The sequence below is a fragment of the Microtus oregoni genome, unplaced genomic scaffold, assembly GCF_018167655.1.
Source record: "Microtus oregoni isolate MIOR12 unplaced genomic scaffold, Mior012 000002F_ref0000024, whole genome shotgun sequence".
Classification (NCBI taxonomy): Eukaryota; Metazoa; Chordata; class Mammalia; order Rodentia; family Cricetidae; genus Microtus; species Microtus oregoni.
In genome coordinates, this window is record NW_024543061.1 from 32,782,065 (window position 1) to 32,806,934 (window position 24,870).

The 24,870-nt window shown below is 49.7% G+C and overlaps 1 protein-coding gene across 6 annotated transcripts in view; it reads right to left on the reverse strand.

Moving 5' to 3' along the window:
* Positions 1–19,279, reverse strand: part of Grip2 (glutamate receptor interacting protein 2) — a 79,980-nt gene extending 60,701 nt beyond the window's left edge. For all 6 annotated transcript variants that reach the window (XR_005973238.1, XR_005973237.1, XM_041639707.1 and 3 more), the window contains exon 1: positions 19,052–19,279. Coding sequence is in view for 4 of the 6 variants with exons in the window: in XM_041639707.1 (XP_041495641.1) it covers positions 19,052–19,106 (55 nt within the window). In the remaining 2 variants the exon portion in view is untranslated. The remainder of the gene's footprint in view (positions 1–19,051) is intronic.
* Positions 19,280–24,870: the final 5,591 nt, after the last annotated feature.

The window sequence follows — 24,870 nt, forward strand, 5'->3', positions numbered from 1 at the left end:
TAGATAGATAGAGAGCTATTGGTAGAGTTCTGCAGCATATCCAGGCTCCACCCTCCACATTCAAATGAACAGCTGGTGCCCACAAACCATCCAGACCTTCTTCTTGTACCCACTCCCTTATTTTGTCCTGGGGCAACCTCTTCCCTACCTCTCTACCTTCCCTACCACATGGTGCAGTTAAAACAACTGATTTTGCTCCCAAGAAAGGTACTAGCTTAATCCATCCAATCCAAGCAAGCAAGCAATTCTCCAAGCGAGGAAAAGACAAGCGATTCCATACTGACCAATGGGAGATGGCCCTGGGACACTCCGCTAAAGCCATCCAGACATTTCCCCCACACCAGAAAGACAGGTGTCTGATAGGCTGCTTGAGACTGAACCAGCAGTGCAGGGAAGGAGTGGGTGCATGCTCTGTGAGTCTCTGGATACAGCCCTTCCTGAAGCTGCTGTAAACACGGGAGCGCTCTCTCTCTCTCTCTCTCTCTCTCTCTCTCTCTCTCTCTCACACACACACACACACACACACACATACACACACGCGTATGCACGCACGCACGGACACAAGCGCGTGCACGCACACACACACACACACACACACACGTGTGTGTGCACACACCAGTTGGGACTGGATTTCTGCTACACTATCTAGCTGTCATTGCCTCCCCAGGAGGCATGAGGAGGAATAATGAGGCTCACTGACATGATAATCTGCCTTGTGCTTTAGTCACCTGTGTGTGCAAGCTTGCAAACAGAGCTGAGTAACAAGACAACAGGAGAGGCCAAGGAGAGAGAACTAGGAGAAGGACCTAGCAACAGGGCTGCTGGGAGGTAGGCTATGCCATGAGAGCTAAGCCAGGTAAGCATGACCGTGTCCTTCTTGTCTGAGGGCTCTCCCACCTACCAGAGCTTTCCAGCCTCTTGACATCATTCATGTCAGCCCTCTGGCAGGACTTCCACTATGGATTTCCGTGGTGATATTTTGTTTGTGCCATAACAAATAAAGCTTGCCTGAAGATCAGAGTGCAGAACTAGCCACTGGTTAGCCACTGGCCCCGCTTATTGTTAGTTTATAGAAGCTCTTTATATATTCTGGTTGAAAACCCTTTGCAAGTCTAAATGGTATACAACTGCAAAGGAGGTGGGACCACAGGCTACAGATGGATCTCACCTAGAGGGTCTTTGCACGAGTATAAAATCCTTCCAGCTTGAGCGTTGTGGGAACCCCTGACTCTCAAACAGGGTGCACGAAGGATTCAAGCTTAGGCCAAGGGGAGCAAGAAAGCATGTGGGCAGTGGGGAAGAGGAAAGGGGGACCAGCAAGTATTGGCCCCACACCAGGAGCCCTGCTAGAATGGCCTCCGGCCTCCCCTCACAGTGCTCACACTCCTCAAAGCCCTGTGGTTTCCTTTCTTCAGGGCTGATGGTTCCTCCCCACTCAGGAGACCTGCCCCAGTGACTGGGCAGTGATCTGCTCCCTCCCAGTCCCTTGGCTCTGCCTCACTTATTGCTGGTGTTGGTTTACATTTGCATACACAGCATAAAGGGCTCTGTTGTGCACACGTAGCACGGTACATTGCCTACTCTCACCCCATGGCTCTCTCTGTCTCCTCCCCCTCCCACTAGTCTCTTCTCTCCCCTAGAGTTCCTCTCCTGTTTCCACATCACACAGATCTAGAATCTGCAATGCCAGCATTTCCTAAAAATGATGTAATTTCATTCTTCTTTTAAAGATATCATCATTATCATTGAGACTATGCAGTCCTGGCTGGTCTGGAACTCTTTATTGTATAAGTTAACTTGATTCGGGAAATAACCAGGCCAGTTTAAAGATAAACAATTATATTTTTACTTATTATAAGGGGAAACTCATGCCACAAGAATGGGAAGTCCAAGTTCCGCTGTGTCCCATGTGGGAATCACCCAGAGAGAGCGAGCACCTGGTTCGTCCCAGTTTTTCTTCCTGGGCTCCAGGTAGCCATAACTTAACTAGGTTCCACTTCTTAAAGATGATTGGTTAACAAAGCTTCCCCCATCACTCCATGTAGACCAGGCTGGCATCAAACTCAGAGATCAACCTGACTATGCCTCCTTCCCAAATGCTAGGATTAAAGGCATGTACCACCATGCCTGGCCAAAAGTGTGTGTGTGTGTGTGTGTGTGTGTGTGTGTGTGTGTGTGTGTGGTGCTGGTGGTTGGAATGAGAATGGCCCTCATAAGTTCATATATTTAAATACTTGATCCCCAGGTGGTGGAACTGTTTGGCAAGGATTAGGAAATTAGGCCTTGTTGGAGATGGTGTGTCACTGGGAGTGGGCACTGAAGTTTCAAAAGCTCATTCCATTCCCAGTTAGCACAAGTGCTCTCTCTCTCTCTCTCTCTCTCTCTCTCTCTCTCTGAAGCAAATATAAGCTCTCATCTCCCGTTTGCCCCATGCATGCCTGCCTGCCGCCATGTTCCCTGCCACAGTGGTCATGGACTCCAAGCCTATGGAACCTTGAGCCCCCAGTCAAATGTTTTCTTTTATAAGTTTCCTTGGTCATTGGTGATTTGTCACAGCAAAAGAAAAGTAGCGAAGACCCCGTGGAAGCCAGAAGAGGGTGATGGATCTACTAGAGCTGGAGTTAGGGTAGTTGTGAGCTACCCGACAGGATGCTGGGAACAGAACTCCAGTCCCTCCACGGGGAAAGGACACACGGTTAACTGCTGAACCATCTCTCCAGCCTGCATTTTCATTCTTTACGTTTGAACAAGACTCAGATGTATATGCCGACCAGCCTGTCTTTAGCCTCTCCTCTGGTCATGCACACCTAGGCAGGCCGTGGATCTTGGTCGTTATGCAAATGCTTCCATTATGGTCATCTCATGACCTCTTGTGAGTGGGCACATTTTTTTGTTAATCCAATGGGCAGAGTCCCAGTGTGTCGCATTCAGCAGTGAACCATCAGGGCCTATGGCCGTGTGGTTGCCGCTCAGAGAGACAGCCATAAGTATCACCAAACCCCTCTAGGCCAACAACACCCTTTTCACAGATTAAGACAGCAGTTACTCCAAGAAATCTCGTGACTTTTCTGAGGCAGAGGGAGAGTCAGGCCTCTGACTCATCCTGTGCCTGCTCCCCCACCCTTCCTAGACTGCTTTGGACTCTAGAGTAGCAGTTCTGGTTTTAGAGCTGGCTCTCAGCTCCAGGAAGAGCAGGGGAGAGCTATCTGGAGGAGGGAGCAGGCAGGGGGAGGCGGGCAAACAGATCAATGCTTTCAGTCCTGGGCCCCTCATGGTCTGACCCTCTGGAATGGCTCCTACAGTCTTGCAGTCCAGTCCAACTCAGCACAGGATGGCAGAGCTTCAATGGTAGTTGAGCCCTGAGGCTCATGTATTAATATCTTGGTTGCTGTTGATGAGGCTTTGGATGGTGAATTGTGAAGGCTCTGGCTCAATAGTGAATTCATCCATCAGTGGACCCCTGACACCATAGCGTTATGGAAACAAGGAGGGGAGGGCCTGGGTGGAGGATGTGGGTCCCTGGAGGCACCCCCTTGAGGATTATGCCTGGCCACCGTCCCTCCCATCTCTCCCCTCCCTGGCTGTCAGGAGCTGAGCAGTTTTGCCTCACCAGGTCCTTCAGCCAGGACGTTGCCTCCTCTCAAGCACAAAATCAATGGGGCCAGCTGATCGGACTGAAGCCTCTGGACCTGTGTGAGTCAAACAAATTTGATCACAACAGCAAAAACCAGACTAACACAGACACTCACCACTTCCAGGACAGTCTGGTCAGGTCCTGCCCTCCTCCAGGGGAAGCAGGAGGCTCTGGTCTTCACTTAGCTGAGCTGGGGATGGAAGGACCTGTGCCACGCCTGAGGAGTCTGAGCCAGGAAGGTGAGTCTAAAGCAGAGTCCCCAGCTCCCACCTGGGCCACTCTCCAAAGGCAGAGGCAGCCTCTGTGCTGTGCAGCCGGCTGCCTCCGCGCCTGGGTGCAGGTTGGAGTGGGACAAGGGGTATTTTATTTATGTGTTGTGCATATTTATTAGGAAGAGGTAAATAAATTAGCTGCTTGCCATCTGCACCACAGCCCACGCTGAGTTCCTTCCCTCCTCTGCCCCGGCAGCTACGCAGGCTGCAACAGAAGAGCTGGCAACTATGGCAAGAGGGGGCAGCTGTCGGGTGGGACCTCTTCCACGGTGTGCACAGCCCTAGAATGAGAATCTCTGAAGTAGAAGCTACTGGCCAACACCTGATCCAGGTATCCATCCACATAACAGCGCTGAAAAAGCCGAGGACTGTCATCCTCACTGTAGAGACTCAGAGAAGGCTACTCACTCGCCTAGAGTCACATGGCAGGTAAGTGGAAGAAATGAGGCCAAGAAAAGGAAGGCCCAAAGCCCTGGGCAGTTTGCCAGAAGAAGGTGGGGCCCCAACCCTACCGCTAGCGCTACCCCAACACTACCACTGTGAACCTATACTAGTTCCTTAGTTGTCCTGGCCATTTCTCTGTTGAGAGGAAAAATAAAACCTGACAGAGCAGACGCCAAGGCCGTGTGAAGAACCAGAGTCCCCTCAAATCCCAGGTGACCTTCTAGCCCACTGTGTAGCTCTTCCCACCTCCAAGGGCCATTCAGGCCCAGCATTGCACCAGGCTTGCCGGATGCTGAACTTCTCGAAACCTCAGCTTCCCCCTCTGTGAAATGGAACGGCACCTTGGGAGAAACATGAAACCTCTAAACAAGCAGGCCTCGTGCATGTGAAACGCTTGAAAACACACATCAACCAAAGACAATGGGCTAGGAGAGGAAGCATATGCTGCAGAGCCCAGAGAGGGACTGCCACTGGTCCAGCGCCACACAGTGTTTGGAACCCTCGGGAGTGCAGACTGCCTGCCTCCCAGGCTATAAGCACTGAGCCTAGCCTGTCCCAGAGCAGCCAGAGCTGAATCTTTGATGAAGCACCATAAATCTCCCTGGAATCACGCCTGCCCTCAGCCCACAGGCCCTGCCTGGCTGCCTCTGCCTTCCTGCAGGGCCTTTTCATTAAATTAAATGTGGTGAACCACGGCAATTGCTTTTGATTGTTCCCGAGGGGCCACTTTCCACCTCCCTCTAGGGTACCTACAGGCAGGGGCTGAGGCAGGGCTCACTCACACCCTCCAGCCAACAAGACAAAGAGTTCAAGGTAAGAGCAGTTTTCAAGATGTCTGACTCAACATTCTGGAGTGGATGCCCGAGAGCCCCGATAGGTGCCTGTCATCTCTACAGCTATGGGAGACAGGACTGGCTGTGTTTCACTGGGACAGGTCAACTCAAGTGCAGTTCTGTGGGCATCCTCGGACTGAGGGAAATGGGGAAAGGGACCAAAAACGTACGAACCCACCCTGCCACAAGGCACCTGTTGGAGGAAGCCCTGTGAGTCAGTCACATCAAGAAGGCGGGTTAGACTTAAAGGACCATAAAGTAGACCTCAGCCCTGTCTTCCCTCATAGGCAGTTATGGCGGCTGCTCTCAGGTACCAATGGCATGGGTGGCCCCACTGTCACCTTGGCTCAACCCCAGCCTTAAGTGCATTCCTCCAGGATCGCACTGCTGCTCCCTTTGAGGAAGTGGATGGTCCATCAGTGAAGGGGCAACAGGTGGGAGGTGACAGCCAAGCCATCAGATCATATGGCAGTGCCTGTTAGAACCCTGCAGAAGTTTGCATCATGGAACTAAGCCCTGCCTTTAGCTCGGGGCCTCACCCCCTGCTTCCTAGCTCACTCTGCAGCTCACTAGAACACATGGTGGCCTCATTCCTCCATCCTGCAAATACCCAGTTATACATACTTGCCACCATTGCTCCTACTGCTGAAAATCATCCTCCCTCCATTCTTCCCTAAGCTGGTGACAGCACAAATGTCACCCTTTCTGACAGACCACCTTCCCTGTCTTGGAGCAGCTCTTCTCCCTCTGAGAAGACATATTCATTGCCTCCCCCCCCCCCCCGCCCAGCTCACTTGCCTTGCTCTACAAGGGCAGAGGCTCAGTTTATTCCTGCACCCAGGCCAGGCCAGCTGAGCAGTAGGAGGGTGGCCCAAATGCAGGGTGGGAGCGGCAACAAGTGTCCTGGTGACAGATCTGCAACCTTCCCTCCCTGTTTAAGGGAGCGAGGGGTCCGTTCCCACAGAGGAAGGGGAGGCCACATAGGAGGAGAGGGAGAGATGGCCTAGAACATGAGGAACAATGCTCCTGGAGGTTATGTGGCCATTAAAAATGACAAGTACAAAAATTAACATCTGTGGGAAAGTTGCAAGGAGCCACATGCCACGCGGTTCTCACAGCTTTTATAAGCAAGGCTGGAAACAACCTCAGTGCCCAGCTGTAGGGAGGCTGGTAAATAAGCTATGCCCGGTATGGTCACCCAATGGGGCACACTACAACAAGAAGAGTTTTTAATAACCCAGGAACATGCTGACCTTGGGAAGCCTGTAAAAGCACAGCAAACATTAGAGGGCTGTGTGTGGTGTGACAGAGACACACACAGTACCTGATAGAGTGCCCAGGGAGCACTGGGTCTTTATTGTCACAAGGGTCTTCAGTAACAGCAGTCACATCCCAAATCTGAAAGACTGATTTTTTTTTTTAATATTAGTCCAAGGTCAGAGACTCAGGCACCCACCTGTCCTGTGGGAAATGGCCATGGCAGCCACTCTTGTTTGCTGATTTCTTTTCATTATTTACAAGATTTAACTGCCCAGCAAGCCCCTTGCAAGATGATCTTTCCTTTTTTATTAGAAAGAGAAGAGAAAGAGCCATGCTGCTGGCCTGCAAGATGGAATCAGGGGAACCTCTTTGCTTCCTGAGTCTCCAGCTCCTCAGCTGTATACAAGGCATTAGTTAGTTTCTCCTGACTATGATAAAATTCCTGAGGCTATTGATCTTATAAAAAGATCCATTTTAGCTCACAGTTCTGGGAGTAAAGCCTTAGGAGCCTCATCCTTTTGCTACAAAGTCCCAAAGCCATAGAGATCATGTGACATATGGGTGTGGGTGTGGATGTTCTCTTTCTTGGAAAGTCACTAGGATTTAATCATGGACTGGCTACCCAAACGATCTTTTTCTGTTTTTACATTTTGAAGATTGCTGGGCGATGGTGGCGCACGCCTTTAATCCCAGCACTCGGGAGGCAGAGGCAGGCGGATCTCTGTGAGTTCGAGACCAGCCTGGTCTACAGAGCTAGTTCCAGGACAGGCTCCAAAGCTACAGAGAAACCCTGTCTCAAAAAACCAAAAAAAAAAAAGATTATCTTGTGTATGTACGTGTCTATGTGCGAGTATGTGCACGTGTGTGCGAATGCCCTCAGAACCGGAAGGTATCGGATCCCCTGGAGCTGTAGTGACATGAATCACGTGGATGTTTAAACTGAGGGTTTTGACAGTAGATATGTAAACTGAGGACATGAATGCTCCAAGCCTTGATTGAGGGGAAGTTTTTTATCATAGCTAGGAGGGAGAGAACTGTCAAAGGCATCTGGAATAGCAGGACAGTAAGACATGAACATGGCCAACAGGCTGGACTTAACCATGAGAGGGGTAGGCAAGAGAGAAGAGATGAGGGTGTGGGCAAAGAAGACCAAGAGAGAGGTGCAGGAGAGGAAGACAAAAGAGGAGAACCAAGAGAGTGCATGACTGAAATGGCAGGGTTATATTGAGAGGAGAAGCAGGGGAAGGGAAGCCTATGAGCTAGAGAAGTTCAGGGTAGGAGTGGGGTGAGGAGAACTAAGCAGTGCCAGGGTAGCTGTGATACTGAGAAAACCTGAAGGTCAGCGTGTGCTTTGGTATGCTAAGAGGCACCACAGTTAGCCACTTGTCCTGTTTCTTTTGGACCTGACAATGGATGCTGGGACATCAATATCCCGAGTCCTCTGCAAGAGCAGGATATGAACTTTACTACTGAGTCATCCCCTGCCAGCCCCATCCTCCACCTTCTAAGATCCCAGGTCCTGCAGGTAGGCAAGGAATGGTCCCCCAACGTTTTTGGCTTTAAATCCTCACCTGTAAAAGATATCTGTGATGCTTCCACTGTCCCATGTGTATGTTATGTTATTAATTAGCCACATACCCCTTCATAGTGTGTCATGGATAACACACAGAATCAGACAAGAAAATAAAATGCCAATGGAAACTTTTGATATTCCTTTTTTGCCTTCCTTCTGTCACAGATGTGCCCCCCCCCCCCAACACTAGTAGACTAGCTGAGCCTGTGTATTCCTACTGGCAGGGGACACCAATTTCTTCATCACTGCTATGGTCCCAGCAAATGGCTGGGTCTTGACTCAGAGTTGGCCTGCATGGTGACCTGACTTTAATCCTAACATCTGGAAAACAGAAGCAGGCAGATCTCTGTGTTTGAGGCCAGCCTGGACTCCACAGCAAGTTCCAGGGCAGTCAGTGCTATATAGTGAGACCCTGTGTCAAAACGTCAAAAACCAAAAACCAGTCATTCCATGTGAGGTCTGTGGCTCAGCTGGTTTCGCTTAAAAGGAAGAAAACAACTGAAGGACTCACTCAGAGGACCCCCGGCCACCGCTCCTTCCCCTCAGTACCACACTTCCCCTCCTAGAACCCAGGAGAGTCAAACTGAGAGGCTTCTGAGGGTGGTCTTAAGTGCTGTCTGATGCGGTCTTCCAGAATCCCTTTGCATCACTAGGGGAAAGCTGCCGCAGCCTGATGAATTACAGCCTGGCCCAGCCTCCCAGTGAAATACTGTTGCCCCCGCCGCCTGCCACCCAAGACTTTACCAACCCCAAGCAGGTACTCTATACTCTGATATCAATCTGGAGTCCAGACCTCTACACAGAAGGCTAGCTGTAAATCTCAAACTGCAGGGTCTCTGGCAGGGAGACATCATGGGAGAATTCATTCCTCACCCTGGGATAAATTACCTCCAAGGACAGGAGGAGGAAGTAGTTCACAAGGATGGCTGTTTGGATGGCTCTCTGCCTGATAGGATTCCTCAGTTCTTGGGGTTAGAGAAAGCCCAGCAGGAAGTCCCAGTGCCTTATACACCAGCCCATTTCACTGCCTGCATCCCCTGCTCCTGGCCTGAGGTCCCTACCTTGCTGAGCAACTAGTCAAAGGGGATCCACGGTCACTTGCTAACCAAGGCCACTGAATGGCAGGAGAGTCCTCTTCCCACCAAATAAGTCACTCTTAAGAGGCAGGATAACCTAACAGACTGTCACTGGGTGTATCAGCCACCATCCAGGGCAGCTCCCTGCCCAGGAAAATTGGCCAACACAGAACAGACTCAGACTCCATGTTCTTTTTGTGTCGCATTTTGGTTTGGTTGTTTTTTTTTGTATTAACAGTTTTTTTTTAGTTTGTTTTGATTTTCATTTTTTTGTTGTTTTGTTGGGGTTTGTTTTTTTGTATTAATAGGTTATTTTAGTTTGTTTTGGGCAAATAGGGAGGAGGGCCTGATCTAGGAAGAGATGGTGGATGGGAAAGAATATGATCAAAATACAGCATATAAAAACAATTTTTAAATAAAAATTTAAAAAAATGAAGAGGCAGTGTAAGGTTGAATAGCCTTTCGAGAGCTGTGTGGTACTGGGTGCTGGTGGTTCTGTTGCTTAAGCCAGGGAGGGATGCAGTTGGTCACCCATGGCCTCTCAAAGATGCACTCGCTCATGAGTTTTCTTTCTTTGTTTTGAGACAGGATCTCTCTATGGGGCCCTGACTGTCCTGGAACTCACTGTGTAGACCAAGCTGGTTTCAGACTCACAGAGATCCACCTGCCTCCTCCTACCAAGTGCTGAGATTAAAGGTGTGCACCACCACGCCAATCCCAAAGGTGCACTCTCTTGCTTTAGCCAGTCCCTGGGCACAGCAGATCTTACAGCCAAGTATAGAAGCTTGGGCTGGCATGGCAGCATTGATGGAAAAATGGGGCAAGAAAGTATCCGCAGTGGCTTGCTGAGGTAAAGAGATGTCCTGAAAGGCATGCTAGAAATGGTTTACTGTGGTTCCCCAGCATTGGAGAGGTAAGGACATGGTTCTGGACAGAGCGTTATGTCACAGCAACTGGACAAGTAACTAAGACACATAGAAACAGATCTCCTCATTCCATCCCCTGAGCTAGACAGTTCTCTAGAATACTTAGGAAAGTAAGTGAGGGCCAAAGGATGTCAGTATTTTCTAGATTAGCAGGTAACTGTCAAATCCCCTCCAACATGGTTCTACTGACTGTAATGCCAATACCTGCTTCCCCCAGGGTGTTGCCAACACTAGGTACTATGAATTTGTATGTTGATACTGTGCTGGGGCTACCAAGATGGTTCAGTGGGTAAAGGTTCTTGCCACCTAACAATGCAAGCCAGATGACCTATGTTCCTCTCCTGGAACCCATGTAAAGGCAGAAGGCAGGAACTGACTCCTCAAAGTCATCCTCTGGCCTACACGTGTGCTTTGGCATGTGTACCTACACAACAATAATAAGTAAAGCTTTTAAATACTATTATGGAGTTAGAGATGGTTCGTTCAGTGGTTAAGAACACCACTGGCTGCTCTTGCAGAGGACCCAAGTTCAGTTCCAAAACTCACATGGTGACTCACAATTGCAAGTAGCTCCAGTTCTGGGGGATCTGATGCCCTCTCCTGGTCTCTGAGGACACTACACATGGTACACAGACATACCTGCAGTCAAAACCCTTACACACATAAATAAAACCTTTAAAAAATAAGCCTTTAAGAAAATTGTTGTTATGCTATTGTCTCTGAGTGTCTCCCCCGTGCTACCATAACAACTACCAAAGATGATGTAGTGGCCATCTTTCTTCTTTGCCCTGGCCATCTGCATTTCTCCATATTGCTGCTAATAACTCCCCCTACAGATTTCACTACTGCCTAGATTTTTATCTCTTTCCATCAGAGGATTCTTTCTGCACTCAGGATATTATCTGCTCCTCTGCCAGTGTCCTGTTCCAAAAACACTTCTTCCTGGCCTAGGGGGCAGCCTGAACCTTGTGAGTGGCTTCTTGTGTCATAAAACGCCTTTTAACCTTTGTTGGTTCCTTTTTCCCCCAGTTTGTTTCCCTTGTAGAATTAGCCTTTGGGGGGTCTCTATTTCTGATGTGAGATGTCCTTCTGTACACTGCAAATATGTATTGCCTTTATTGGCTGATGAATAAATCTGCCTTGGCCTATGTCAAGGCAGAATATAGCTAGGTGGGAAGCCAAACTGAATAAAGAGAAAGGAAGCAAAATCAAGAGAGATGCCAAGAGACACCAAGGAAGCAAGATATAAGGTAACAAGCCATGAGCTTCTGGTTAAAAATATAAACTAATAGAAATGGGTTAATTTAAATGTAAGAGCTAACCAGACATAAGCCTGAGCCATTGGCCAAACTTTTATCATTAATATAAGCCTCGGAGTGGTTATTCGGGAACTGGCAAGTGAGGGAGAAACCCTTGGTTACGTATTTCCTCAGCTGATAATAAGTTGACAACTCAGTCTGGCAAGGCTGTGGCAAGGCGTAGAGAATGTGAATAAGGCCCCTCGTTAATTCGGCTCTTCAGTGTTCCCCCTAAGTCTGCTTGCCTCCCAGAACCCCAGCAAACGGCGGAAGCTTTCTGGCGATGCCACTCTCCCACCTGTACACATGTCAAATGTCTGAGAAAGACGGAAGTCCAAATTCCTCTAGTGTGCTGTTGGCTGAGCTGGTGAGAGGAGGCTGACAGGGCTGGGTGGGGAGTGTGGTAAAATTCCTCCCTATGGACAGCAGGAGTGCAAGCTCAAAGACATGCGCCATGTCTTTCAAGCGGTGTGAAATCTCTCCTCCCTTTTAAAGTTAATAACTGATCTATCAAGCCACAGAGAGTCAAACAAGTCTCACGTTATAGCCAGCATCACCAGTTTTGAGCTTCTGGCCTGGCGAATCACCCTCTGTTTACAGGGTCCAGCCAGTGGTATGATTCCCTGTCCTGGGATAAAGCTCTACAAACCACAGTCCTGGGGAAGGGAACCTATCCCCAAGCTAGGCAAGGTCCTCTAGGACAGGATGCTCACTTCCAAAGGACACCTTGGTGAAGGCGGTGTGGTGCAAAGCAAACCCTGGGCCCTGAAGCCTGGGTTCAGGCCCACATCCTCATTTTATGCACCCTTGCAAGTCACTCAACCTTTCTGTCTCAGTTTCCTCGTCTGAAAAATAGGACTAAAAATAGTGCCTACCTCAGCCAGGTATGATGTTACATGCTTGTAATCTCAGCACTTGGAAGGCAGAGGCAGGAGAATTGGGAGTTCAAGGCCAGCTACACAATGGGACCCTGTCTTAGGAAACCAAAGCCTGAGGATGTTGCCAAGTGGTGGTTCACTTGGCTGCCGCATGCAAAACCCTGGCTTCCATCCCAGCACTGCCAAGAAAACCAAAACAAGTTCTTGCTTCATAGGGTTGCTATGAAAACTAATAGTTAATCTGCAAAGCACACAGAGCGTGGCATGCAGCACACACGGGAGCCACCACTGCTTAGCCTCCCCTCTCCTGATCCCTGATCCGGGGTCACCAGACATCACCTTCTCCTCCCACCACCAGATTGGTCTGTGATTTCCAAACGATTTCCTCTTCTGCTTTATTTCTCTGCATCCACATGCCACCTCCTTGTGGAAGGTTATCTGCTCAGTTTTCCTGGGGAGGAAACTGAGGCCTGATGGCCAAGCCAAGTAACCGTAGGAGCTATGTGGCCCATGGAATTTTCTTGTTTTTATTTCTTTCGGGATATTTTTATTCCTTTTTTTTTTTCATAAAAGACAAGGGGTTTCTGTCTGGGATTATTTTAATTAGTTTTTTTAAAGTATCAGGGGCTGGAGAGATGGCTCAGCGGATAAGAGCATTGGCTGCTCTTGCAGAGGACTTGGGTTTGATTCACAGAACCTGTATCAGGCAGCTTACAACTGCCTGTAACTCCAGCTCCAGGGGGTCCCAGGCCTCTGACCTCCATGGGCACCAGCACTCATGTGTATACAGATGCACATACACAGAGAAAGGGTTTTTTTATTGATTATAAATTTTAAAGATGGTAGGACATGACTTTATCCCATTGCAATAGAAAAGAATGCATTGATTGGTCTCTGGCCCCCAATCTTGTGGCCCTGGGGAACGGGAGGATATTTGGTCCTCTACTCTGCTCTCCTGAGTTAGGCTCTGACTTCTCCCCCTCTCCCACCTTCACCTTCCTAGCTCCTCACCGCTCCTCTGCCTAGAGACTGTTCATACTCCCACTTTACAGAGAAGACAGGGAGCTCAGAGGCAAAGTCATCAAATGTAGTCACACAGCTTAGGGACAACTGCTGGGACTGAAATCAGCCCCATGGGGTAGTCTGGAACAGAGGTTTGAGTAGGAGTAGATCTGGGGAGGGAGCTGCACAAGGCTGGGAAGAGAACACTCAGATAAACAGGGATGCCCAGACAGGTGGTCTCCCTCATCTGGCTTCACTGTCTATCTGCCTTCCCTGGGGGGCATCACGTCACAGGAAGAGTGTGAGAAAGGGTTGCCCAGGCCGCGGCTCACAACAGGTGCTCCCTGGAGACGGTCCCTCTGTCTTCCGTCTTGTGGGTTGTTACGGAGCAGCTGAGTATCTCACAGGATAGAGGACAGATGTGATGGTGGCTGGCATGATACATGCCAGAAGTATCATGATACATACATGATAGAGCGGAAGGTGAGTAACAGAAGTCGGCCCCTCTGGGGGCTGCAGGGAGAGAGTTGCAGAGGTGAAGGGCTGCTGCCTTAGATGGGTGGTCAGGGAAGGGACAGTTGCACAGATCAAGGAAGGTATGGGAGAAGAGTGGAAGGTCAGTCTGATGAAGGTGACAGAGAGTGCAGAAGCCCTAGACTCCCTTCACTCCTCTATATGGACTCCTGTCTTGTCTCTGAGAATGTCCAGGTCCCAGGAATGGTGTCTAAACAGTGGGAGCCACCCAGATGTGCCGTTCAAATAGAGCCCATCAGACAGCCTGAGGGGATGGCATGCAAAGCGAGGAACTGGGGCCAAGGCGAGGACTGGAAGGTGTCACTATGCTATATAATCTTAGCTGCCCTGGAGTTGCATACATAGATCAGGCTGGCCTTGAAACCACAGAGGTTTGCTTCCTTTTGCCTCCCAAGCACTGGGAATAAAGGCATGCACCACCATGCTGGCTCTACAGGAAGAAATTTTTTGTTATTGTTCTTATTAAACATAAGAAAGAGGCTGAGACGTCTCATTCTGGGCACATGAAAACTTGAGCTTAGGACAGAGGAGCCGGGAACATGAGAAGACTTTGGCGCCTTCCTCCATGGCCTCATCACTTGCGGGGTCTGAAGCACACCGTGGGAGAAAAGATGGACAGGGCTAACCTTCTGTGGCCTTACAGCCGACTTCCCTTTTGTTTTCTTTTGTCTGTTTGAGTTGTTTAAATGATTGCCCACTCCCACCCCTGACTGCTAGGGGAAGATGGCCCACAGCTTTGTCCCCCTAACACCTTTCTAAGCAGAATATGGCTCTTATTCCCCTTTGCTCACAATGTACAAGAAAAAAAAATGTTCTAAAGACGGGGGAGCGGGAAAGAAAAGCCCAATCACAGCTTCACACCACCCAGCGAGCCAGGTGGAGGCGGGGCAGCCACTCACTTACATCACCCGCCTCATCATGGGAAATAACTTCCGCCGTTCAAAGCCTTATTTGCATTTTTGGAGGCCCAAGGAGGCATTTAAAATCAGCTTGTGTGTTGACATTGCAGTTATTAAAACCAAACAAAAGATCCCTTCCAGAGTCTGGCTAGTTCTTCTTAAATTTATCGGGTCCCTGCTACCTGATTTAAAGCCCTGAGCAGATGTTTCACAGCGGGACGTCCATCAGCTCCAGATGCCGCTTTGTTCAAGCTGAGTGCATGGCACGCACTGGCAGCCACACTCATGCGGAGGGCCTGGGGCAGTGAGCATCCGCGGCTCTCTCCGGCATTTGGCATGCCCACAAGGACCATTTGTAACCCCTGCCTGCGGGTCTGACAGAGAGATGAGCAGCAGGAGTGAGTAGCCAATCACATTCCGTCCTATCATCTTTCCCGTTGTCTCCTAGGTAACCGACACAGGGACACATCAGCTAGCTGGGTACCACAGGACACAGGCGTGTGCGTGTACACGCACTTGCATGCCATCCTAACAGCCTGTAACGCCAGACACTTGGCACGCGCCTGTCAGCACCCTGGACAGCTCCCGGAGCCGCCCCGGGCCTATTGTAGCAGCCTCTACCCTCGCTGCTTTCCCACATCTGCCCGGTACTGTGTCAAATCTGTTTGGGATGTCTCTCCAAGCTGCTATTCACACTACTGAGGATCCTACTTATCGGTGTAGTCAGTCCAAACCCTGGGTTAAGTTCTCCCAAGGCTCTCACCAAAAAGTCCCTGCCATACGGGCTAGACACTTGAAATCTCAAGATCTCTCCCTCTTGCCTCCTTTCCTGTCTTCAAGTCACACTGTCCAACATGCACGACCCCCGAACACCCATGCTTCTCTGCGCCTGCTGTTCCTGGCCCAACTCACTGCTGCTCTGCTCTGGGCCTGGCTGGACTTTCTTATTGTTTAGGCAACCGAAGTCACCTTCCTTGATCACATGTGCCCTGCCTGAAGAAATCCCTTCCCTAGGACTTTGCAGTACATCTCCCTGACAAGTCAGCTCATTTCAAGGAAGATTCTGAAGCCGTCCCTTCCACTCTGACTTGAGCACTTCTTTATCTGTCCCTGTCTTTGTTCATAGTGGGACCTGTCACACACAGAACAGGGCTCTGGACAGACTGGCTGCTTCATGCCCCATCTCTTTGGAGAAGGTGAAGTGTGATGACTTCTGATAACTCCCTGGCTAACATTTCAAAACTCTGTGAGAGAGCAGGGAGCACCAGCAAAGGGGCAACCCAAATTAGGGGAACATGGGGAAGATGCTGGTGGCACACAGCTGAGCATCTCAATGGGCTGCACAGGGCTTCTTCTCGTCTCTCAGTACCACCCTCCAAGCACTGGCCACCTTGCATGTCTGTTGACTAGAAAACTGGAGCAACTTTCAGCTAAAGACTAACTTTTATTTTTCTAAACACACAGTCACTGCCCCGTGTGTGTGTGCGTGGGGGGAGTCTTTCATGAAGCATTTGCTGCAATGAATGGAAAAGAACGTGTCACTGTCTGTAGGAGCATGAAGGTCAGGGTGAAGGTTCACTGGAACAGAGAGAGATAGAGAGAACGAGAAAGAGAGAGAGAGAGAGAGAGAGAGAGAGAGAGAGAGAAGCATCTTGAAGCAATAATCACAGAATGCTCCCTGCAACTGCATGGCCATGTATTTCCCTCTTCCAAGAACCTGATTGCTACTCCAGGTTCAAAAAATGGTGCTGAGTAGTCCTGTCCCTTTAAGTCAATCTCTTAGTGCAAGGCAGTGGATCAAGTAGCCATACCATAGATACGGCCCTGTGGATCCCCCCCCCCCAAATAGTAGCAATGGAAAGCCTTGCACAAAATCCACACCGGGTCCCAAGCTCTCTACCGATTGTGTGTGTTTCCCCAAATCCCAAATCTAAGGTCGGGTCAGCTGCATCCATCAGGAAGGAAGACCTATTCTGTGCTGGTCCCTACACTAGGACAGGACAGCAGGGACTCTTCATAATACCTGAAGGATGGGGTGAGAAAACTTAAGTTCCAAAACAGGATGGAGAGCTTACTGAGCATGCAGCAGTTCAATGCTTAGCATTGCAAAAAAGAAAGGGGGTGATTAGCATGTCCAAGGTCACACAGTTGGCACTTAGAGAAGCTGTCATGGTTAGCTTCATCTGTCAATTTGTCACAAGCCTAAAGTCACCTGGAAAAGGGAATCTCCATGAAAGAACTTCCTCTATGGGCATGTCTGTGAGGAAGTTCTTGACTCCTAATGCTGGAGGGCCCAGACACTGTGAGCAGTAGCCTCCCTAGCCAGGAGGGCCTGGACTATATCGACCAAGTAAACACGAGCCAGGGAACAAGCCGAGGAGTAGTCCATGGTCTCTTTCAGTTCCTGCCTCCAAATTCCTGCCTTGAGCTCCTGCCCAGGCTTCCCACTATAATGGACTCTACCCTATAAGCAAAATAAACTCTTCCCTCCTCTAGTTGCTTTTGGTTATTGTGTTTATCACAGCAATAGCTCAGCAAACTAGGAGAGCGGTATCAGACAGACTTGAGTCTGGTCCCCAAGCCTGCTCCTTTTCCCCAAGGCTTTACATTACCCGGCATGGTACCCAGAGGAGTCGGTCTCGTTCAGAACATCCCTTTGTCTGGATAAACCTCCTCTCTGATAGATGCCAGGGGCCCTGTCTCTGTATTTCTTCTGTTCTCAGCTTAGCTGGCCGCCCATCACTCGGCCTTTTGTCCAGTGGGACCCACATCTCAGAGCCTCTCATCAGTGGCAGGCCCACAGGGACCAGTTTTCCTGCAGTCCAGAGAAAGCCAGAGATTTTTGTCTCTTTAAAATAGTAATTTCCTGCCTGGAGATGGCTGCACCAGCCACCCTCTGTTGGAGTGCTGAGGTCAAGGATCAATCCCAGTGAAGATTTTCCAGGAAATACTCAAAGGCTGAGTTCTGCCTGTCACCAAGGGAGTGGCCTTCGTCCATCAGATGGAACCCATGGCAGGCAAAGCTGTCGCAGGTGTCTGTGACCCCCATCCCTCCCTGGTGTCACAGGCCTCATCTGCACCCCATATCCTACTATCCACCTGTACATACATGCACATCCCTGTACTGTACCTGTGCACACCTGCCATATGAGTCATGCCACAGGCCTATGTGTGCACATAGAGCAGGAGGGCTGAACAAGAGAGACCAGGACATTACAGCTGTCCACTTCAAAGCTGGCTCTCGGGAATGTGTCTGGTCAGGACTGAGACCTCAGAATGAGGACAACCTAGTCAAAGTGTCTCTTGTTTCCAGAAAACCCCTATCTGTCTAAAGGTGGGTGATGTGCACCCGACTAAGCTAGAATTCCTTCTTGGTTTGCTGACTCCCTGAGGGAGTTTCATACTCCCAGCTGACTTCCCTATGTGTCCCCTCCTCTGCCTTAGGAAGAAACTGCCCCTCTGAGTCCCGAAGGTGTCCAGGCCTGCAGTTCAGCTTCGGAGTGCTAGGCCCATAAGTATCAAAGGTACCAACTCAGGCTTGATGGGGGGGGGGGGGGGTCTAAGCAGAACAGATAACTAGTCCAGTTCCCCAGGCCCACTCCTCCTTCCACAAACATCAGAAATTGATCCTTTCCCATGAGACTGTACAAGACTCAAATTTGGAGGCCGAAAGCCACTTAAAGCTTTTGGGTCTCATAGATTTAAGTTCACATTCCAAGTATCCTCACTTCCAGGCTGTGTGACCTTGGGAACGGGCTTCACCTCTCTGAGGCCATTCTCACCTGTAAAGTGGAAAGGATCACAGCGCCCCCGAGAGGTGGTTGTGAAGGTTAAAGGTAGGGGCAGGTGTGAAGCGGTGCCCCTGTCACCCAGTGTCGCCCTCAAATGTGAGCTATAGGGGGTTGGGGGGTGGTAGCTGCCTTCTGCCTTTCTTGGTCCAGGACTCGCGGTCCTAGCAATTCCTAATTAGCATCAAACCCAAACTTTGCGTGGCGGTGACAACCCGGAGCGTGTCCTCCCACTGCCGCCTCACCCTCAGCCTCTACCCTGCGGGCCGTGCAGACAACAGGTAAGGGGAGGGGCAATCTGGAGGTGACGCGACGCAGTGCTGCGGCAGGGGAATCCCGGCAGGGACCCTCATACGTGCCAGTCTCTTTGTAACTTGGGCGGCTACGAGCTCCGGGTGCGCGCAGCGCCGCAGGCCGGGAGTGCGCAGGAAAGTTGGGTGCCGAGCTCTGAGGGATCGGGGTCCCTGTGCTCCGGCCCCGTGGGCGGCGCGGAGGAGGAGGCACGTGGCGGTTAATGGCCCGGCTCCGCTGCGGCTGGGCGCACCGCGGTCCTGTCGCGCTCTGTGCAAAACGCGCGTCCCGCGGTGACCCTCCGGCCCCAGGGACGTCCTGCCCCTCCGCACCCGCGTCCTACCTTCGTCCGGCAGCCGCTGCAGGCAGAGCGCGAGGTTCCTGCGCCAGCCCCGCATCCCCGCAGCCACCGGGCGGCTCCACCCGGCCTTGCCCCTCCGGGCCGGGCGCAGCGCAGCGCTCCGGAGGCCGCGGGCCCAGCGCGCGGGGCATGGGCGGCCGGCTTCGTAGATGCCGCCGGCTTCGCTCCGGTTTCCGTGCCCGCCCGCGGCTGAGCAGCGGCTCCCCGAGAGCGCGCGCTTTCCCGGCGGGGGCGGGGTGGAGCGACGCGGCGCGGCGCGGGAGTCGGGCGGGAGGGGCACCCGGAGGAGGAGGGCCTCGCACCCGCAACCTGCCAGCACCAGCCTCCCGCCCCAGCACTCGGCACTCAAGAATTCATGAATGAACGAATGTGTGGGGGGATGTATGCATATGTGCATGAATGAATGAATGGATCAGTAAGTAAAGGAATGAAGAGATGAACGCAAGGATGAATGAATGATTGCATCATGAATAAATGAATGAAAGAGTAAACAAATGAATGCATGAGAGAATAAATGCGTGCATGCATGAGGAATGAATGGGTTTGGTCAGAAATGAATGATGCTCGGTGGAATGAATGAATACATGAATAGATGGGTGAATGAATGAACTAGTGGATAAATAGACTGAAGGGGTGTGAATAAATGACTGAATAAATGAATGAGATCAAAAAATAGTCAATGAGGAAATTAATGAAGGGAATAAATGGCTGACTGCTAAATGAATCAATGTCCTAAGACCTGGCTTCCTCCTGCTCTAGAAGGAAGCCTGAGACTTGCATCTTGTAAGGCCAGAGAGGTTCGGGAAGGGTAGGACATGTCTGAAGTTTGCCAAGGCTGGATGGGGTGCGGTGTGTGGAGCGGGAGGGTGACTGCTGGGTACCTAGGGATGGCTCTACTCAGCCACATTGGCGGCATTTGAGCGCAGCCCGTCTCAGCTCTGAGGGACAGCTCTGAGGGTCAGCTGTCCATCCTCAGGGGATCCGAAGGATACAAGAGGGTCTCTCTGGTCAGCAGAGAGGGGGCCTGCATAGAGCAGCCTATCCCAGCGAGTGATGGGAAGGTGAGCAGCCTCTGTCACTTGGAAACTGTGTGGTCTATGGGGAAACCGCAAATCTGAGAACACCATAATGGCCCAGCAGTCAGGTCAGGCTGGTGCCAGGAGTTTGCATTCTTGAAGGCAACTCCATGATAGAAGCAGGAGCTTGATCCTATCAGCCCAGCCATTTAAACTTTAGCCTTCAGAAGTATTGCCTTCAGAAGAGTGTGATGCCTGATCCTCAACCTGCTGTAACTGGCCCCATTTAGCAAACGAAGATACCAGGGCTCAGAAAGGTTAAGCACACTGCCCAAGGCCACACAGCCAGAAGCTAACAGAACTGGCATTTAAATCCAGGTCTGCCAAGCCCCAAGGTTCCCTAGTCGGCACAACCCACAAAGTCTGACACATATGTTTGTCATTTGTTTGTGCCCCTAACAACCCTTGACTGATCTCATCACAGACTGGTATTCATGTTGAACCATTAGTCATTTCAGTCAGAAGGCCTGAGGCAGAGTCAGGGAGGAAGAGATCAGCCACACTCAAGTTTGCAAAGTGAACTCCAGAACTAGGCCTAAGGGCTGTGCACCCAAAAAGGAAGTGAGTCTCCCTGTAGTGGGAGAACAGTTTCTCCCATCTGTGCCCAGAATGGTGGTCCCTATGGCTAGCGTGCCAAAGTGCCACAGAGGATGGGGAGGATTTGCTGATGGGGGAGGTAAAGAGCCCCACACTTGGACGGTCCCCAGAAGAGGCCAGGACACTCAGGGTGCTGTATGGTTGGCAGTGGCAGGGTGCAGGAACAGCCTGTGTGGGAAGGGTCTTCAGGGACCTATTGGCTGAATGGGTCACTGTGTGTCATATCAAACAGCCATTTCGTCATGGTTATGAATTCTGTAGGTAGGAATATGGGCACAGAGGACATCTAAGAATTCTACAAAGATATAAAAGGTGGGGCAGGGTGCAGAGTGGATGACAACTGGGATCCTCTGGAGGCTTCCTTGCTGGTTCCTGGCATTTGCAACTTGAGCAGGAACGGGTCTTTGAAGGTGGCTTGAGGGGGCATTGATCCCTCCCCAGTTTGGGAGATAGGCTAGTCAGCTTTCTGTCACTCCAACAGAAGTCTTCAACTTCTCAAGAGAACATGTTGGTTTTGACTCATAGGTTTGGAGGGTTCTGCCACGATCATCTGGCCAGGCTGCTTTGGGCCTGTGATGATACACATCTTAGCAGATGCTCTCAGGGTTAGGAAGGAAGAGAACGAAAAGCAGGAAGCAAGACCCAGATTAGCCCCTGCAAGATTATGCTTCTAATGACCTGAAGGCCTCTGGACTCCATCCCTTCGAAGTCTTTCCACTTCCCATGAATGCCACTCTGGGGACCAAGCCTTTAAAATGCAGGTCAAGATGCAAATGACAGCAGGGTGGTAATACACGGATGGTCCCTGAGTTAAGACGGGCCGGCTCAGGACTTCTTGACTTGGCAATGCTGTGAAAACAACGTATATTACTCTGAAAAAAAAGTAACCTATTTTGCTCTTTTCTCTGGACAGCCATAAGTGGTAAGGTACTCAATCTATGTCAGTCCCAACCCTGAGGGGAGTGACCTGACATCTGCAGTAAGCTGCAGCTGAGCTATGATGGGCCACAGGCCAGTGGTGTTCCAGGTGCTCTCAACCTAGGATACTTTTGACTTAAAGTGGGGTGCTGTGAATAGAACACCACTGCAATACACATAGTAATGGGGGCAGAAAGAAGAGCAGCCCGGGATAGCTAGAAACATCTCAATCCTTGGGGTTATTGACATCAGTTGCACTCAGAGGAACAGAAATGGAAGGAAAAGTTATGGGACAATGTGCCACCTGTCCTTCAAACTGGGACGTGGCCTCTGGTGACTTTCTAATTGGCTTCAGTCGTTTCCTCTGTAAAAGAGGGTAAAGTCACCCCTGTCTGCAAGGGTTGGCATAAGGGTTGAATGAGTTCACGTGAATAAAACATCTGCTGCCGGCCTTATAGAGAAGACACTATGGAAGCGTGAGGTACCCGGAAGAACAGCAGCCGCAGGGAGAAGGCTGTCAGGAGCCAGCTGATCTAAAAGCCTGTTTAGCTGGCTGTTATCACCTCAGTGGCACTCCAACCCATGCAGCTGGCATGCATGCTACACAGCACACATCCACATCCTACATAACCTAGGCTTCTGAGCAGGTAGGTCCCAGCATGTCCCTGCCAGAAGGTTGGTGACAGCCACATGACTTGCTGCAGACAGGAACCAGACCAAGGCCATTTCCAAGAGGGTACAGACCCTCAGCCCAGACTGGCTTCCAGGCCTTCCGGCCAAGGTTCCCTGGGGAGACAAGGAAGGGATATGGCTTTGGTGGCCAGGGCAGTGCGTTAGAGCTCTAAACTCTGACGGCAGTTTGGGGGATATGTCAGTTTTTGGTGGGGGTAGAGAGAATTAGGCCTGGGGACAGAGTTGGAGGGGGCTGAGGCAAAACACCAGGACAGAGAAAGGCTAGTTATCTTTTTCTAATGTAAAAATCAAATGAGAAGCTTTTCTTGTATTATACATGGATTGATAACAGCGTATGTGTTCAGTTTATAGCCATGTGCATATTTTGGGGTGTGTACTCCCAAACGTTTTTACCCACAAAAGACCCGGAAGTTTAGAGAACCCTGGGCAAAAGCAATCACTCAGCACAGGCCGACCTTCTGGGTGAGTATACCTGCAGTCAGCACTAAGAGTTGCTCTGCAATTACTGCAGGACCCAGCAGGCTCCCAGCAGCCTTTGTGTTCTCACTGCAGCTCCTGTACAAGGCACCACATGGAACTGAGTGTGGCCCGGCCTTCCCATTGTTCCTAGCTGTTCTTCATTCTTTGCTGGCGATTGCCACCACACAGTTGGTATTTTACATGCTTGTATGCCCTTGGCCTTCTGCAACATAATCCAGATCTTAGTGTTGGTCTAACCAGGAACAGTGCTGAGCATTCAAAAGAGCGAAGGCTCTATAGTCACATAACCGGGACTCATACAATTGCTTCATAATTCACCATGTGGACGCTTATTGAGCACCTACTAAGTGTGAGCCACCATCTTCCATACTAGAGTACATCGGTGACTGGACCAGAGCTTTTGCTCTCATGAACTAGCAGGCCGACAGATCAGCTCACCTGCTACACAAACCCAGAATGTATCCCTCTGAGCCTCAGTTTACCCACCTTGGAAGTAGAGCTCATAGCTCCCCCTTCCCCAACCTAGCAGTATGGCTCTGACAAAAGTAGGTAAGAGGTTGGTTGGTAACATTTGCAGAGGTATTCTGTGTGCCCAGATCTGTAGGCGGTGTAATAACCAGGCTAGCTTAATATGAAACAGCAAATTTTAATGAAGGAATAGCTTACAACACCAGGGATCCAGCGATGAGCAGGAGATACAAAAAAGAGAGACTGGAGGGTCTCATGCTGACAGATTTATATGTAAACATTAGCCCAAGGCTAACATGCCCCCCCATTGGGCTGATTTTCCCCTACATCTCCCCTTTTTGTCTAAATAAGACAGAACTAAACCAAATGCAACTATATACAATAGTAACAAATAATAAATATAACAAACAATATTGAGCAAGAAACATATAACAAAAGTTTTGCTAAACATTCTATCTCAAGGAGTCTAAATAAGGTAGAGAGTAACTACAATTTTCTAATCTTTAACTCCGTTAAAGATCTGAGAAGGGAATTAATATTACTTAACAAACGAGAGATATCCAAAATGTGCAACAAATGATAGAGACAACTGACTACCTGGGCAATCACCCAAAGTCTTGTTTGCAATGTTGAGTCAACCAACTTTGGCTAAGGCCTAACATAACTGACATACCATTATTCAAGGCAAGGAACTTTTTTAGAATTATCCTACCCTGTCTTGGTAAGATAAGACAATCCTGTTTCATCCATTTATGAATATTCTGTATCTTTGTTAGTAGTTGAGGTATGGGCTTTTCTTAACCCAAAGGCCAGTTTTGCCAAGAAGACAAGCTCCCAGTGGAGTGTCTTTGGTGCTCAACGTTCTCTTGGGAGTAGAGCGGTGTCGCCAGGAGTGATTGTGTTTCGTTGGCATAGAATTTTAGGTTAGATTAAAGGCCATTTTCTACAGCTCTTCGAAGAGGCTGAAGATTATACTATCTATATTAAATATAATCTCTATGTATCTAAAAGACCTGATTAATTCTCAATACCTATCTAACTTGAAGACTAAGAGAATAAACAACTGTGCAATATATGAAGACAATGATCTTTAACTGTAAGCAATGTCATTACATATCAAATGTAAACAATGTTATTATATAAATAATATCAGAGGTAGAAATGTACATTGTAATATGGTAGATGTATCAATACAATATAGACAAAGTTATAAGCATACTCTTATACAAAAATAGAGGTAGGAACACTCACATTTAATATTTAATATATCAATATACAAGAAACAGTACCAATACAATTTTTTAAAAACAGTAAATCGAGCCAAACACGCCCCTCATTGGGCGGAGTTTCCCCTACACAGATCCAGAAAGAACTCTTGCAGGATATTTGGTCACACTGGGTGAAGATGTGTTGTTGTTTTCCCTCACCTGTCTAAGGCACCTTCTGATTGGTTTAAGAAAGAGCTGAATGGCCAATAGCTAGGCAGGAGAGAATATGTGGGACTTCCAGGCATAGATAGGAACTCTGGGAAGAATCTGAGAGGTGGGGGATTCACCAGCCAGACACAGA